This window comes from Periplaneta americana, chromosome 13 (assembly GCF_040183065.1).
Source record: "Periplaneta americana isolate PAMFEO1 chromosome 13, P.americana_PAMFEO1_priV1, whole genome shotgun sequence".
Classification (NCBI taxonomy): domain Eukaryota; kingdom Metazoa; phylum Arthropoda; class Insecta; order Blattodea; family Blattidae; genus Periplaneta; species Periplaneta americana.
Window position 1 is genome coordinate 59,887,241 of NC_091129.1, and position 15,668 is coordinate 59,902,908.

General features: G+C 34.7%; 1 protein-coding gene across 2 annotated transcripts in view; it reads right to left on the minus strand.

Annotated features, from left to right (window-relative positions):
* Nucleotides 1–15,668, minus strand: part of LOC138711575 (uncharacterized) — a 119,498-nt gene that overhangs the window by 23,344 nt on the left and 80,486 nt on the right. For both annotated transcript variants that reach the window (XR_011335396.1, XM_069842732.1), the window contains exons 7-8: nucleotides 6,883–7,371; nucleotides 1,896–2,128 (exon numbers count right to left, since the gene is read on the minus strand). Coding sequence is in view for 1 of the 2 variants with exons in the window: in XM_069842732.1 (XP_069698833.1) it covers nucleotides 1,896–2,128; nucleotides 6,883–7,371 (722 nt within the window). In the remaining variant the exon portion in view is untranslated. The remainder of the gene's footprint in view (nucleotides 1–1,895; nucleotides 2,129–6,882; nucleotides 7,372–15,668) is intronic.

Below are 15,668 nucleotides of genomic sequence, written 5' to 3' on the forward strand. Positions count from 1 at the left end.
CTTTTAAGCTGCCATAAACAACCTGACTCACGCACTCTTGGAAGGCACTTCCTTACAAATAGACTCGTCTGAATTTTCTACTCATTCCAAACTAGAAGACATAATAAAATTAACCATCTATATTTACACAGAAAATCACAGGAGAATCAATTTGTGAAGCTAACCGAGGTAATAAGCATACCTTGAAATCTTAACATTTCGAAATCGAACTGAATATAATATTCACTACGAAATTATCTAAAATATATTTTTAGAAAATGTCACAGAATTGCATAAAACAATTCTGCAAACTATGCACATCCTAATATATGTAAAGATTAATGTTTTTAGTCCTACAGAATATGTCTTTTATGGTAACAATGGTTATTAGAGGAGAAAAATTCGTTCCGGCGCCGGGGATCGAACTCGAGTCCTTGGTTCTACGTACCAAGTGCTCTAACCACTGAGCTACGCCGAAGTTCAATCCACAACACCGGATCGAATCCCTCTCCTCTAGTGTTTTTCCCTTTATGGCCTAACTCCAAGTTCGACATATATGTTGACATATATGATACCTATTAAATCAACTGCCATTATACAAGGAGCGTACTTAATTGTGACTTGGTGGCCGGTATTCCACAGTATTATGCACTGTTGGGCGAAGAATCTACGTGAAGATTAATTGTTACCATAACATATATACTGTAGGACCAAAAAAGTAATCTTTACGTAGATTCTTCGCCCAACAGTGCATAATACTGTGGAATACCAGCCACCAAGTCACTCAATTGAGTGCGCTTCTTGTATAATGGTAGTTGACTTAATAGGTATCATATATGCCAACATATATGTCGAACTTGGAGTCAGGCCACAAAGGGAAAAACACTAGAGGAGAGGGATTTGATCCGGTGTTGTGGATTGAACATTGGCGTAGCTCAATGGTTAGAGCACTTGGTATGTAGAACCAAGGGCGCGGATTCGATCCCCGGTGCCGGAACGAATTTTTCTCCTCTAATTACCATTGTTATTCACATAATAATAAAGTTTTAATATGGATAATTTATACAAGTATTTGATTTTTTTAAGAACTAATTTCAACTCAAAATTTGTATTCAGATAGGATTTTCTTTGTTGTAGGAGAAATAAAATAAAATAAAATAATAATAATAATAATAATAATAATAATAATAATAATAATAATAATAATAATAATAACAACACATATTGCAATTTTTTTCATCCAATGGCAGAGCCCTTAACTTGTCGTTATTCGCTCCGACTTTAAGAGCGGGTTCTTTGATATCGCTAGTGTTGAGAAGTGTAGACCATTTAGTTCGTCAGAGACTATCTAGAATGCACCACAGACGATGGGTCCATATGAGCCGTTCAGAGCATAAGTGGTGTAAGTCAAAAATGGATAATGAGGGTTAAAGTAAACATTCTGTAAAATACAGCTCAAAATAGCAATTAATAGTCAATTTATTTAAACTATTAGTAATCAATGGATAGCAAGAAGGCCATATTAACTGCTACTTTACCCTGTATTTTACAAAGTTATTACTTTAAACCTCATTACCCAATTTTGACTTACACTACTTTTGCTCTGAACGGCTCATATAAGTTAATGAATGATGATGATGATGATGATGATGATGATGATGGTGGAGAATTGTTGTGATATCAGGGAAACCAGAATACCCGGAGAAAACCCCTATGTTGTCTGAACCACAGACTTGTCCAACAAAAGTTAGGCCTATAAATTTAGGGTACAACGGGATTTGAATCCGGGCCCTCTGGGTTAAAAGCCCAGCGCTGTGGCAGTGAGCAACCGTGGCGTTCTAATTGCAAATATGTTGGCGCAAAATAATATGTACTTTCAGAATTGAGTGAAGACCATTTTGAGATGCTATACTCACGTGGCCTGACTCCTATTGGCCAAGACGCTTAAGGAGCAAGTCTTGGGATTATTTTCGGTCTGCTGGTTTGGTCGGGTTTCGTCTTGCAACTGGGAGTAGATAGTCTGCAAGGAGCGCTTCTGTTCCTCCGAGATGGAAGTGATGTATCCCCTGGAGAGTAGATCCGATAGTAAGCCACCAAGCACGCTAGTGCTATCTGTCGGCTTTGTAAGAGTCTCGTCCTTCAGTTTGCTCTGCGAATTAAAGAGTGCAACTCCTTAATTAAACGAAAAGTTGAAATTAACAGTAAAATAAAAATTAGGCTATATTTATCTATTCTCTACTGGTTAATACTTCACACATATTGTGCAATTCAATTGCCTTCAGCAGTAGTTAGTCTCTTGTGATCTCGAGAATCACGTAATATAACTTATGTTTGTTCTAATTACTGTAATAAATTGAAATAAAAATCGCAAATATACCTTCATGCTTTATGGTAATATAGTAATAAATACAGTATCTCTCCATGGCTGAAGTGATAGCATTTCTTGCTAAAGTAAATTCAAGTTTCAAATATCGTATAATTTTAGCCTTGGTCTTGCTCTGTTTTAGCCTCATTTTAATAAAATAATAATATAAAATACTGCAATAATAATATAAGGGTAAAACTGGTAATATAAATAATCATAAATAATAATATAATGGAAATTAAAAAGTCGTAATAGCAGTATATACGAAGTGATCCATTCGTTTCTCAGCCAGAAACGCGCACGAGCCATGCATGTGTGGCCGACCTAGGTTACACTGTTATTCATCTATAACCTCCCACGAACTTGTAGTAATATAACTTCAATAAATAATAGCACTTACACAGTTATATATGTATATTAGCAGTACCCGTTGAAAATCAACGGGAATTATCAAAATAATACATAACATTAGAGCTATTTTATGAAATGAAAAACATAAGCGAATTCTCCCATTACAGGTAAGAAGGCTAATATCATTTCTTTTGTGTGTGTGTGTGTGCGTGCGTGCGCGTGCGCGTGCGCGTGCGCGTGCGCGTGCGTGTGCGATGTGGTGCGGTGTGTTGTGCTGTAAGTATATTTGTCATAAAAATTATGTACAATTTGTATATCATTCGTTAATGGTGGTTCTGTTATATTTCTCTTTTCCAGGAACCCACCCTTAACTACATTTTACTATTAATAATTATGACTACATATTTCATACTACGTACAATCATTCTAGTTATTTCTTAACAAAAATTCTTTCCCTTTAATTAAAGCCTACTATTTCTTATTTATATACATACGTTTATACCTTAGTTTTCCCTTCCCATTTTTTCTTTACTATATACAAAAATTTTCTGAGTTCCCTCAATTTTCTTCCGTTTGCTATTCTACACAATTTCCTATACACTATTTCTACATTTAGTTTTTGGATCGTCAATACATTTTTTCTTATTTTTTAATTTTGTGGGCAAGATAGTAGAATGCATATCACGTCTTCTTTTTGATTACATAAAGGACATATATCTTTTTCTGTGTGTCCTCTTCTATTTTTTAACCTCCAAATTTCCAAACTCCACCAAGCTAGTTCCATCCTTTCTTACCTGTTGTTAACTTGTAAATATTCTTCCTGTCCCCATATTTGTTCTTTACTTTTTAATCTATTAATTATTTTAAACTATTTAAATTGCGAAACATTTCCTGCCTCACTATCTCATTACTCCTCTCCATTATAATTCTACCTATCAAATTTATATTAATTGCACCATTTTCTTAGGCTATATCATTTCTTTTATAAATTGAGTTCATTCTGCCGAGATTTTCGACAAGTCTTAGTGCCCCCTTTTCTGTTCTTCCGTCGAAAAGCCTCGTTATCTCTTAGACGTCGTTTTCATTCACGTTCAAGTAATATCGGACTTAAGCTTTCGCTGTAATTTCTTTCACCGTGGCCTACCAGGCATAATGATTGACTCAATTAGCTAAGCACTTTCCAGCACCAAAATGTTTTTTTACCTAGAATAAGTTTCCGGAAGGTTGGAATTACACTTTAGTATGCAAAAAGAAGTCTCCAAAGGACAAAAGAGCATGACAATTCGAGAAGATGTTAACATATAAACGAACTTGTATCTAACTACACGTAACTCTTCAAACAAATCACTGACACGAATATTTCAGAACATTAACTATTCAAAACTGTAACGCCAAAAATATATCCTCAGTAATTATGTAAGATCAGTTAATATACTCGTACTAAAATTACGAGTGTAAGCAAATGAACCCAATATACATAATGTGAGAGACATTTGAAAACACAGTCACATCTCTGTCCTCAGTAAACAGGAAGAAGTCTCCATAGGATAAAGCATAAAAAATTCGAGGAAATATTAACATAAAAACAAACTTTCATTTAACGATACACAGTTCTTCAAACAAATCACTGAAACGAAGATTCCAGAAGATTATTTAACTATTCATAATTGTAGATAGCACCAAAATATATAGGATGTCTCAGGAGGAATGTAAAATACTTCAGGATAAAGTAGTTTGGGTTATCCTACATCGATTTAATCTGGTATAGGTACCTATGTTCGAAGTGTAACGGTTGGGGAGAAATTAAGGTGAGGAATACTGGAACTCTTGCGGTTCCATGTGCTATACTTGACGTGTACGTCAAATCTTTCGCACACGGCAACATCTGAGCTCCACAACGCCTGCACAACACTCACAACTTGAATACACTTTCACTTGACATTTAATTCGTGTATTCGCAAAGTGAATATGCAGACATGCTTTTTGTTTATGAATTGTGTGCTTGCAATGCATTGACTGCAGTTGAGAATAGTTGCAGATGACGTTTTCACAATCGAAGGGTTCCATCTAGCTGTGTGTTTACCGGATGCTATCTGGAACTGGCAAGCTACCAAGTGTTTCATTGAGGTCGGAAAGAGAACCGGTATCGGTACCTGATATGAACTTACAATTCATGGATTCCATAAGAGGACAATCTTAGTAATTTGTCTTGTGTAATTATTTTATTTTCTCACTGAGTTTGTACAGATAGGGAATTAAAATCTGGAGCGAATCTTGATGGGAGTTCACCTGTATGTACGCAACAATTTCGCATGACTGTCCACAAGTATGGTGAAGAATGGGTAGAACGGAGAAAAATTCTCTCCTGCACCGGGGCTCCAACCCGAGTTTTCAGTTCTACGTGCTGACGCTTTATCCACTAAGCCCTACCGGATTCTAATTCTGATGCCGGATTGAATCCTCTCAGTTTAAGTTCTACCTCTCTGTTCTCCCTATGTACAGAGGTGCACTGAGAAGAATTCAGTCCGGCATCGGAACTAGAATCCGTTGTGGCTTAGTGGATAAAACGTCAGCACGTAGAGCTGAAAACACGGGTTCGAGTCCCGGCGCCGGAGAGAATTTTTCTCCGTTCTACCCATTCTTCACTATATGGTAATGCAGAATTCCTGCACGAAAATATCATGTTTACTTTGGTACATCATAGTAATCTGTTCACAAGTAGCATATACATATACAGGGGTTCTTGTTTACTGCACTTGCGCAGTGTGTTGTTAGCGAAACATACAATAAGGGAGCTCCAAATTTTATATCCTTATTTATACTTAATTATGAAATAAACTTATTGGAACAACACATGATGCAGCATTTTCAATAATGTATCCTATCACAATTTTCTTAAAACATGCCTCTCTCTTTTTAAAAGTTTGCCCATCAATAACTTCCCAACCGTTACATTTCGGGCGTAGGTACATGAGGTTAAATCGATGTATGTTAACCGAAACTACACTACGCTGAGTTATTTTACATTCCTCCTGAGATACCCTATTTCTCATATTACGTATCTGAGGCAGCCGTAGCGAAAATGCGATCGTGCGCCGAGCCACTGTGTAACCTGCAACGTGCATAGTACCTATGGAGGGAGGCGGATACCCGAAGGGGGAGTGAAGCAACTGTCTGATTTATTAACGGATTTTCATTTTCCTTACGTCAAGCACTTAAATATAATTTTATACAGTACAAGGCTACAAACTAATGTTTAGTACGTGTAAAGAAGAAAGAAATGAACAAGAAAATATAGGACACATTATCACAACCTAAAATTAACTGTCTTCAGAATGTCTCTGCGACAGAGTTTCAAAATCAGGAATTATGTCACTTACTGCCAGTCGTAGTTGATCACGAAGGTATTTGTCTGTCAGTCGTGATATAAATTTGGTTTTTACAATTTTCATTGTTGAAAATAATTTTTCACAAACATCAGTTGTAGCGAACATGGCTTCAAAAGAGCAAGCGAAAGAACAAAGTTTGGATATTTATTTTTTGACAAAGATTTGAAAAGTTCAACATTTGTCAAGTCCTTACATCTAGCTTTCATTTAACATCACATTGTAAATCTGTGAGTTTAAATTGAAGATCTAACCGCATTATTCGTACATCTGCTGAAAAAGGATCGACGTACAGAGATGATGATGATGATGATGATGATGATAATAATAATAATAATAATAATAATAATAATAATAATAATAATAATAATAATAATAACACTTAACCTTTTAATGTTTCATCAGTAACATGTAGTAACTTATAATGCCGTTTTATGTTATACAACCGTTTTCCTCGTAATACTTGTAATACATATTTTAATATTCTCACCATCTATTGTCAGCAAAAAAATGCGTCCTCCCATCCTACTTGAAACTTTCGTTTTTGTAGAGGTACATGGTTTCGAGAGAGACATTGCGACGATACGCCACTCGCAGGTTAGAGAAAATACAAATGGAACGGAGTTCGACTCCAGTGAATGAGAGGGTGGGGGTTGTGGGAGGTAGGAAGCAAGGGAAATGTACAGGTATCATTATGAGCCACAATGTGCTCGTGAGTCACATTTTCGCCAGGGCTGATCTGAGGTAATAAAAGATGCATACGTCAATTTGAGGAGTAAATTGTCATAGAATTTTACTCACCACAGATTTTCTTTGAGGTGTTCGAACCCGGGCGGCATGCTGGTGTTCACATTCCTGCAGTGTTGCACGCATTTTCTGCAGGTCGCTGTAGTAATTGAAGTTGACCTCTTGGGAGCAATTGGAGCTTTCGTCTCTCTGGTCCCCACTGCGACAGGACGAATCTTCTTCCACCTGCTCGAACGAGTAGTTCGGATAAGCTACTTTTATCTCCTCGGAGGAGCATGTTGGAGCCAGCTTCCCGCCCTCGCGCGAGAAGATGGACATAGATGCTTTGTCTCTCACATCGTCCGCGTGATTGGAGTCCACGTCTCTGTGCTGCTGGTGCGAATGTTCATTGCAGTTCTGCCTGTAGTCGGTGTGAGAGTCTTCTTTTTGTCCACGTGGATAGTGTGTTTTTCCCACTCTTTGATCTCGAGCTCCCTTCTTGTTTCCCATATGTTCAGCTGGATATTCTTCGCCCACGGACTGGTTGCTCTGTTTCTCCTGGAGCTGTTGATGAAACATGTTGAGTTTATTAATCTACTTTAAAGGATTGCATCTTTTGTTCCATTCCGTACTTACTCCTGTAAGCATTTTGAATCAACACTAAGCATCCACAAGTAACGGAGCAGTGTATGACTATTGTTTAGTAAAAGAAAACTGACGTATCTTTATTTTAAACTAGAGAGGCACAAAAGATCCATTTCAAATCAAATGGAAAGATTTTCTTCTTGAATTTTTTTGTAATATATAGAATAAAATGACAAATGAGAAAGTGAGGTTGATATCGATTGAAAAAAGGGTTTCTTAACGGAAATTAATTCTTGTATACAGAATTATTTCAAATGTTCGTTACGATATTTGTTTTTTTCTTCGCTAGTGTGGGTGAATTTCCATTAGGAGGTATGAACTGTTTTAAAGGAGAAGAAAGGAGTTTGCTTAAATTAACAGTATAAATCACTAATATATTATTATATTAACATTTACGTAACTTTTAAAAACAAGTTTTATACTTTACTAAGTTAATTACATGTACGTAACTTATATATTTAAATCGTAAGTGAAGTCAAAAGTCTCACTTTTGCAATTATAAACAGTGTCTTTCGTTAGCAATCCAGAAAATATAAATATATCTTCTATTTCCAACCTTAGTAGATTATGTATATCTTTTATTTGTTTTTATTTACGTTAAAAACTATGCACTGAGGCGACCACAAACATGTATCTTCGTACATAATCAACACTATATTGATGTTAGTTTGAAGTGATTTATTAAAGATTGTAGTCAAGATTAATTTAGAAAAATGTTAAAGCAATTATCCTTGATTGAAAACAGATGTTCCCCGAACCAAATGATCTATTTCAATTATGTGCATATAATAACAATTAAGAAACATGTTAGAGAAATTATACTTGACAAAATGAGTGCTCTCTGGTCCAAAATATCATATTTTAATTAGTTAAATAGAATTTCAACTAAAATATATTAAACGATTTATCGTTGTACCAAAACAGGATGCTCCCTGGAACAAATGTCCTATTTTAATTATGTAATTACTTTATAGTTTCATCTGGTATTATATACGTATATGAGGTTGTTATGACTGAGATATCTATTGTTAATTGTAGACCATAAGTGATCGAGCAAAAGACTTGCTCAATATAGTGGGGTGGAGATCGAAGTGACTTGTGGGCCATAGCCACAAGTTGTGCTAAATATCTTACTTTGCTAATTATTAATCCAGTATGGATTGTTGTGCACTATAGAGAACTCTTATCCATTAAGTATATAACTTTCTCAGTGACCATGGCGTGTCTTTAGAGTAGTGTGTTATAATTTTGAGGTTATTTTGAATTATTTAAGTACTTTTTTCTCCCGGTTGTGGCGTGGGAGAATATAGAAGTTGCACTTTATTTCGTAGTGTAGGTTGGACATTAATAATTTGTGTGTTCTATTTTGAATGTTTTATATACTAAATGATATTGCGCGGTTGTGCCTTGCTTTACAGACAATCATGGTAGACTGAGTCTAGGCTCCGCTGCCTTCTAGAGGAGCGGTAGTGCGTGTGTGGTTTTGAATTCAATTTGTGCTTCATTCATTTTAGTGATAAGTATATGTTGGACATTCATAATTTCGGGTAGTATTCTCTGAAAAAGGTTCTAGCCGTTAACGTCAAGTAGACAGGTAGGCTATATTGATTTTTATATAGTACGTACTTCGAAATGCCAAAACAAAAGTTTCAATTATCCCGAAAAACTTCCGACTCAAAGTAAATCAAAATACGGAGATTTAATAAGAGTGAGGAAGAACGGGAGATTCGTTTACGAAGTAATAATACAATCATTTCAGCGGCTCGACCAAGGGAAACTAGCATCGAACGCTTTGCCGATAACAGCAAGACTCGAAAAAAAGAAAACAGTGCTGAACATTCTCAGAGAATTAAAAAAATAATTAACGAATTAACGAACAACGAGCATGTATTGATTTAGTATGCTGTAATAGCATGTTAGCTTAGCATTCCATTGTGATCCAAATATTGATTATGCTCATTTGAATTGTGTTCAAATAGGTAAAATGAATAGGCCTAAACTATGCAATACATTCAGTGCATAAAAAAATTGGGTAATGCGCTGTTGAAAAATTTGTTCCTCTTGAGATACAAGAGCCTCACACAAGCATTTAACTGTTTACTTATGGAAACACATCCGTTATTAACACACTTCTTAAATAATATAAGACAATACAACAATTTACTCCATGTGGCACCGTTTGCTGCAAAAGAAATACATAAAGTAAATTTTATTCCAACATTTAGGGCCCTATTCATAGACATTCTTAGCCCGGGCTTTCGGTGGATGATCAACGAACTAACGTTTTTCGTATTCATCAAACAGTGTTAGCAATATGATATGATATGATATGAATCCTGTTTAGCACGCTCGTAGCGCGGGCTAGCGAAATGTCTATGAATAGCACCCTTTAAGTTCGAGCGTACACTTATCATGGAAGTCTTCTTTCAGCTGAGAGTATATTTTGTTTCATACGTTGACCAATTGCCTGTTTGGTCTAATATAGTACCTGAACAACTCCAGTAGATATAGCTTGATAATAACAGTTACATTAATAGTTTTGAATACAACTTTGAAAATAATTCAGGAGCAAACGACTTACAACACACAATAAACTAAGAAATTTGAAAGCTGTATTTGAAAATATAATAGATTTAAGTCAATTATATTTTTTTCTAAGACAACTTTGTTGGGAAGCCAGAAGAATAATGGCCTTGTTCCAAATGTCTAGAGCATTGGATTAAATAAATAAAAAATAAACAAACAAATAAATAAATAGATAAATAAATATTTATTTCTAAGAAGTGCAGCGAAGAGGACGGATATAGGGCTACTTGTTAATAAGAATATTGAGAGAAAGAGAATTGAAGAAATCCAAAAGTGCATCAATACTATCCATAGAATCAACAAGATCGCGGTTTTTCAATGGACACCTCATTGTAACATACTTGGCAATGAGAAAGCTGATAAACTAACCAAAGAAGTTAACACATTGTTGGATATGGATTGAAGAAGATGGCGGAGCTAGTCATCGAAAGCTTGGAATCAACAATCCAACTCACCCGGCTGAGAACCTGAGAAGAATTATTCCAAGTTAACACATTATTTAAACAGTTAATAATTTTATTCACTGTCACTCCATTCTGTACGTCATGTGATACAATAAGAATTTATAAAACATACTTCAAAATTAAATATAAATAGCGATGTTAACAAACCATGGTCTAAATTACGGGAACTAATGGAACAACATGTATTGTGGGTCCCTATCACCACGGCATGGCGCGTCCTCAGGTTGCGGATCGAGGAGACGGCCTCCAGATATGGAGGGTAGCTGTGAATATATTGAATAAGCAGTCGCGGACAGCCGATGAGGGGTGGTCCTCCAGCTTGGGGGTTGGGCGAAGGGCTAAAAACCCTTCACTGTAAAAAACAGCTTGTTACGAATCCTTCAAATAAGCCTCGGAATTATAAGTCTCCAGGTATCGATCAAATTCCAGCAGAATTAATACAAGAGGGTGGAAGCGCATTATCTAACGAAATTTATAAGCTTGTACTTGCTATTTGGGAAAAGGAAATTGTACCAGAACAATGGAAGGAGTCCATTATCGTACCTATCTTTAAGAAGGGGGACAAGACTAACTGTAGTAACTTTCAAGGAATATCACTTTTGTTGACGTCGTACAAAATTTTGTCCAATATTCTTTTGAGAAGATTAACTCCATATGTAGATGAAATTATTGGGGATCATCAATGTGGTTTTAGGCGTAATAGATCAACTATTGATCAGATATATTGTATTCAACAGATAATGGAGAAAAAATGGGAGCATAAGGGTACAGTGCATCAGTTATTCATAGATTTCAAAAAGGCATACGACTCGGTTAAGAGAGAAGTTTTATATGATATTCTTATTGAATTTGGTATTCCCAAGAAACTAGTTCGATTAATTAAAATGTGTCTCAGTGAAACGTACAGCAGAGTTCGTATAGGTCAGTTTCTGTCAGATGCGTTTCCAATTCACTGTGGGCTAAAGCAAGGAGATGCACTATCACCTTTACTTTTTAACTTTGCTCTAGAGTATGCCATTAGGAAAGTCCAGGATAACAGAGAGGGTTTGGAATTGAACGGGTTACATCAGCTGCTTGTCTATGCGGATGACGTGAATATGTTAGGAGAAAATCCACAAACGATTAGGGAAAACACGGGAATTTTACTGGAAGCAAGTAAAGAGATAGGTTTGGAAGTAAATCCCGAAAAGACAAAGTATATGATTATGTCTCGTGACGAGAATATTGTACGAAATGGAAATATGAAAATTGGAAATTTATCTTTTGAAGAGGTGGAGAAGTTTAAATATCTGGGAGCAACAGTAACAAATATAAATTATACTCGGGAGGAAATTAAACACAATAAATATGGGAAATGCCTGTTATTATTCGGTTGAGAAACTTTTATCATCCAGTCTGCTGTCGAAAAATCTGAAAGTTAGAATTTATAAAACAGTTATATTACTGGTTGTTCTGTATGGTTGTGAAACTTGGACTCTCACTTTGAGAGAGGAACAGAGATTACGGGTGTTTGAGAATAAGGTTCTTAGGAAAATATTTGGGCCTAAGAGGGATGAAGTTACAGGAGAATGGAGAAAGTTACAGAACACAGAACTGCACGCATTGTATTCTTCACCTGACATAATTAGGAACATTAAATCCAGACGTTTGAGATGGGCAGGGCGTGTAGCACGTATGGCATATAGAGTGTTAGTTGGGAGGCCGGAGGGAAAAATACCTTTGTGGAGGCCGAGACGTAGATGGGAAGATAATATTAAAATGGATTTGAGGGAGGTGGGATATGATGATAGAGAATGGATTAATTTTGCTCAGGATAGGGACCAATGGCGGGCTTATGTAGGGCGGCAAAGAACCTCGGGGTTCCTTAAATGCCAGTAAGTAATGAAACAACAGATTCCCGACTTCCAAGAAGTATGTCTGTGGTAACATTTAAGTTATAACTAGCTGAAAGCACCCGGCGTTGCCCGGGTTTTCCTTTCTGCTTCTATTTTTAATTAAACTGGTTATTATATTTTCGGAAATCTCGGAAACATAACTATACACAACCAAAACGAATTGTCTTTACTAAGCTTTCCTCGCCCATAAAGATGAATCTTTACTTATCCTCATTTACATGAATTTATGAACTCCTTAGCCAAAATGCCTGCCAGGGTTAACTTAATTTAAATCAGTTGTAAATCAGGCACCGAAAATAAAATATTTCATCATGTGCCTGACGTTAAACTGTTGTTTTACATTTATTTATTTATTTGTTTTTATTAATTAATTTATTTGTTTTTATTCATTTATTTATTTGTTTTCATTCATTTTTAATTCATTTATTTATTTGTTTTTATTTATTTATTCATTTGTTTTTATTTATTTATTTATTTATTTAAGGCCATTAGGCCTTCACTTCCACACCGCCAGAAATACAAATAAAGTAATAGAAAACTCAAACTGTAAACAAAGTAAAACCCAACGAAAATATAATTCCTTCTCCTCTTTCTGATCATTTTCAGCATCGAATCAATATATACATATATAATTTAATTTATATTGGAAGATATTTTACCTCTTGACCGCTGTACACCCACATAATATACCCAGTTTTTTTAAATAAAACTTGAAACTGTATCTCTTAAATTCAGAACATATTATATTAATTCTAATTTTATACACAGAATGCAGAAACAATATAAACTCGCAATAAGTCATTTTTTAACGTAAAGACTAATATTCTGAGAAACGTATAGGCCTACCGCTATTTTAGAAATTAAGAGATTTTTATTTCCACAACGCTTAACATATTAAATTTGCAACGTGATTATACAGATATAATTTCGCAGCAACACATTTTCGGACGTGAACAACAATATTTTGAGAATTAATACAATGTTATTTTCAGTGGGAGTATGTACCTACATTCACATACTAAATTAGCAACATGACAAAAGTATGATTGAATTGCTTATTGATATGTGTAAAAATCTTTTTTTTTTCACTTCTTTGTATAAAATATAGTTGAGGATGTGAAAAACACGCAGTTTTTAATTTAATGTTTGCAACTTTTGAGCGACTGTCCTTGAGCTTCATTTAATATGGCCATTAGTGGCATTGAAATTGCAGTTGCTTAAAATTGAATGAGTATCCTAGCAATACGTGGAATAAAAACATCTCCTTTTATTTTTGCAGTTAATATTGCCAATTCTATTACATTTCGTATGAGTTTTTCACATCAATTCTTATTCGTGCATAATTTTGGTGGGTCAATATTTCGCAGTAATACGTCTGGTTATTCAATATTAAGTAAATTATGTGGTAGCAAACCTTGTAGTTTCAAAGAATTCTAGAATTCAGTTGTATAAAACAGTTTGCTCACTATCTACAAAACTGCATCGAGGAATTCATAATACGGTCCTGGACTGCGTAAAGACAGTTATTGCATGAATTATCTAGTTTTAGCCTTCATGATGGTAACAACAACAATGTAATTTAATTTCGTGTTAAAATTTCCATGGCCTCGTGAAAGTCGATGTTGAATACAACAGACAATAATAAAAAACAATTGACTGTAGAAGATTGCATTTTATATTACACTAGCCGTACCCGTGCGCTCCGCTGCACCCGTTAGAAGTAAATATAAAGTAATTACATAATTAAAATAGGACGTTTGATCCAGGGAACATTCGTGTTTGATAGAAGGATAAATCGTTTAATATGTTACTTAATTTAAATTGCATCCAAATAATTAAAATGCGATCATTTTGGTCCAGAGACCACTCATTGGTGCAATGACAATTCCTTTAACATGTTTCTAATTTTTATTACATGCAACCATAGTTTAATGAACATTGATATCATTTAGATTTAATGTGTATACTTTATTTTACTTGTTATAGGTTTCCATTGAATTATGGTAATAACTTAATTTTAACCCTTGTTTTCTACGTATTCAGTAAATGGCGCACGGCCCACTATGGTTGTGAACCCTTCAAATAACTTAAATTATATTATATAATATTACATATTATATTGTATTATATTATATTATATTATATTATATTATATTATATTATATTATATTATATTATATTATATCAGAAGTTACTGTAATAACATTATAGCATTATGTCCATCTAGAGAAACTACACTTTCCAATGGTGAAATAATAATTAATTATACAAATCGGTTAATTTAGCTTCCGATATTACTTCATACAAACACAGAAACATTCTCTGTAGGCTATCTTTCAGAGCTTTCGATTGTTGCTGTCCAAGACCCCTAATAGACGAAGTCATTTGTTTTTTAATTCATTATACGGCCTTAGATGGCAGTTATTTTAATTTTAAAACTCATTTATCTCATTAAATATCAGTCCTATCAAAATTTTTCAAGGAATAAAACTTATTGCAAATTATGTTTAAAGAAACCTTTGCTATGTAACATTTTTCACAAAAATCAATAATAAGCGAGATATTTCTATTTATGTAATTCAAGCCCCCTTATAACCCCCCTTTTAAATAATGTATTTTGAATGCCATATAGCCTAAAATCTAAGTTACAACGAACTTAATTTATATTCCAATTTTCATCGAAATCTGTTTATCCATTATCGCGTGAAAAGGTAACAAACATACATACAGACAGACAGACAGACAGACATACAAACAAAAATTTCAAAAAAGGATTTTCGGTTTCAGGGTGGTTAATTATATATGTTAGGACCAATTATTTTTGGAAAATCGAAAATTACCAGAAAAATTTCGGCTACAGATTTATTATTAGTATAGATGATGATTACCTGTCATGTTTACTTTGGTGCACATCTGTAGAAATTAAATCTCGATCCATCAAAGAATGAATTTTACTGTATACAATGAACATTGCATAAGTACGTATGTCGTAAATCTGGAAGGATGTGAAAATCTTAAAGATGTTAGAACCACAATGGACATCTCACCAATTTATTGGAAGACTAGGAGAATACTACTACAACCACTACTACTACTACTACTACTACTACTACTACTACTACTACCCCACCATCACTACTACCACTCCCACTACTTCTACCGCTACCACTACCATCATTGCTACTACTACTACTATTACTACTACTACCCCACCATCACTATTACCGCTATCACTACTATCATTACTACTACTGCTACTACTACTACTACT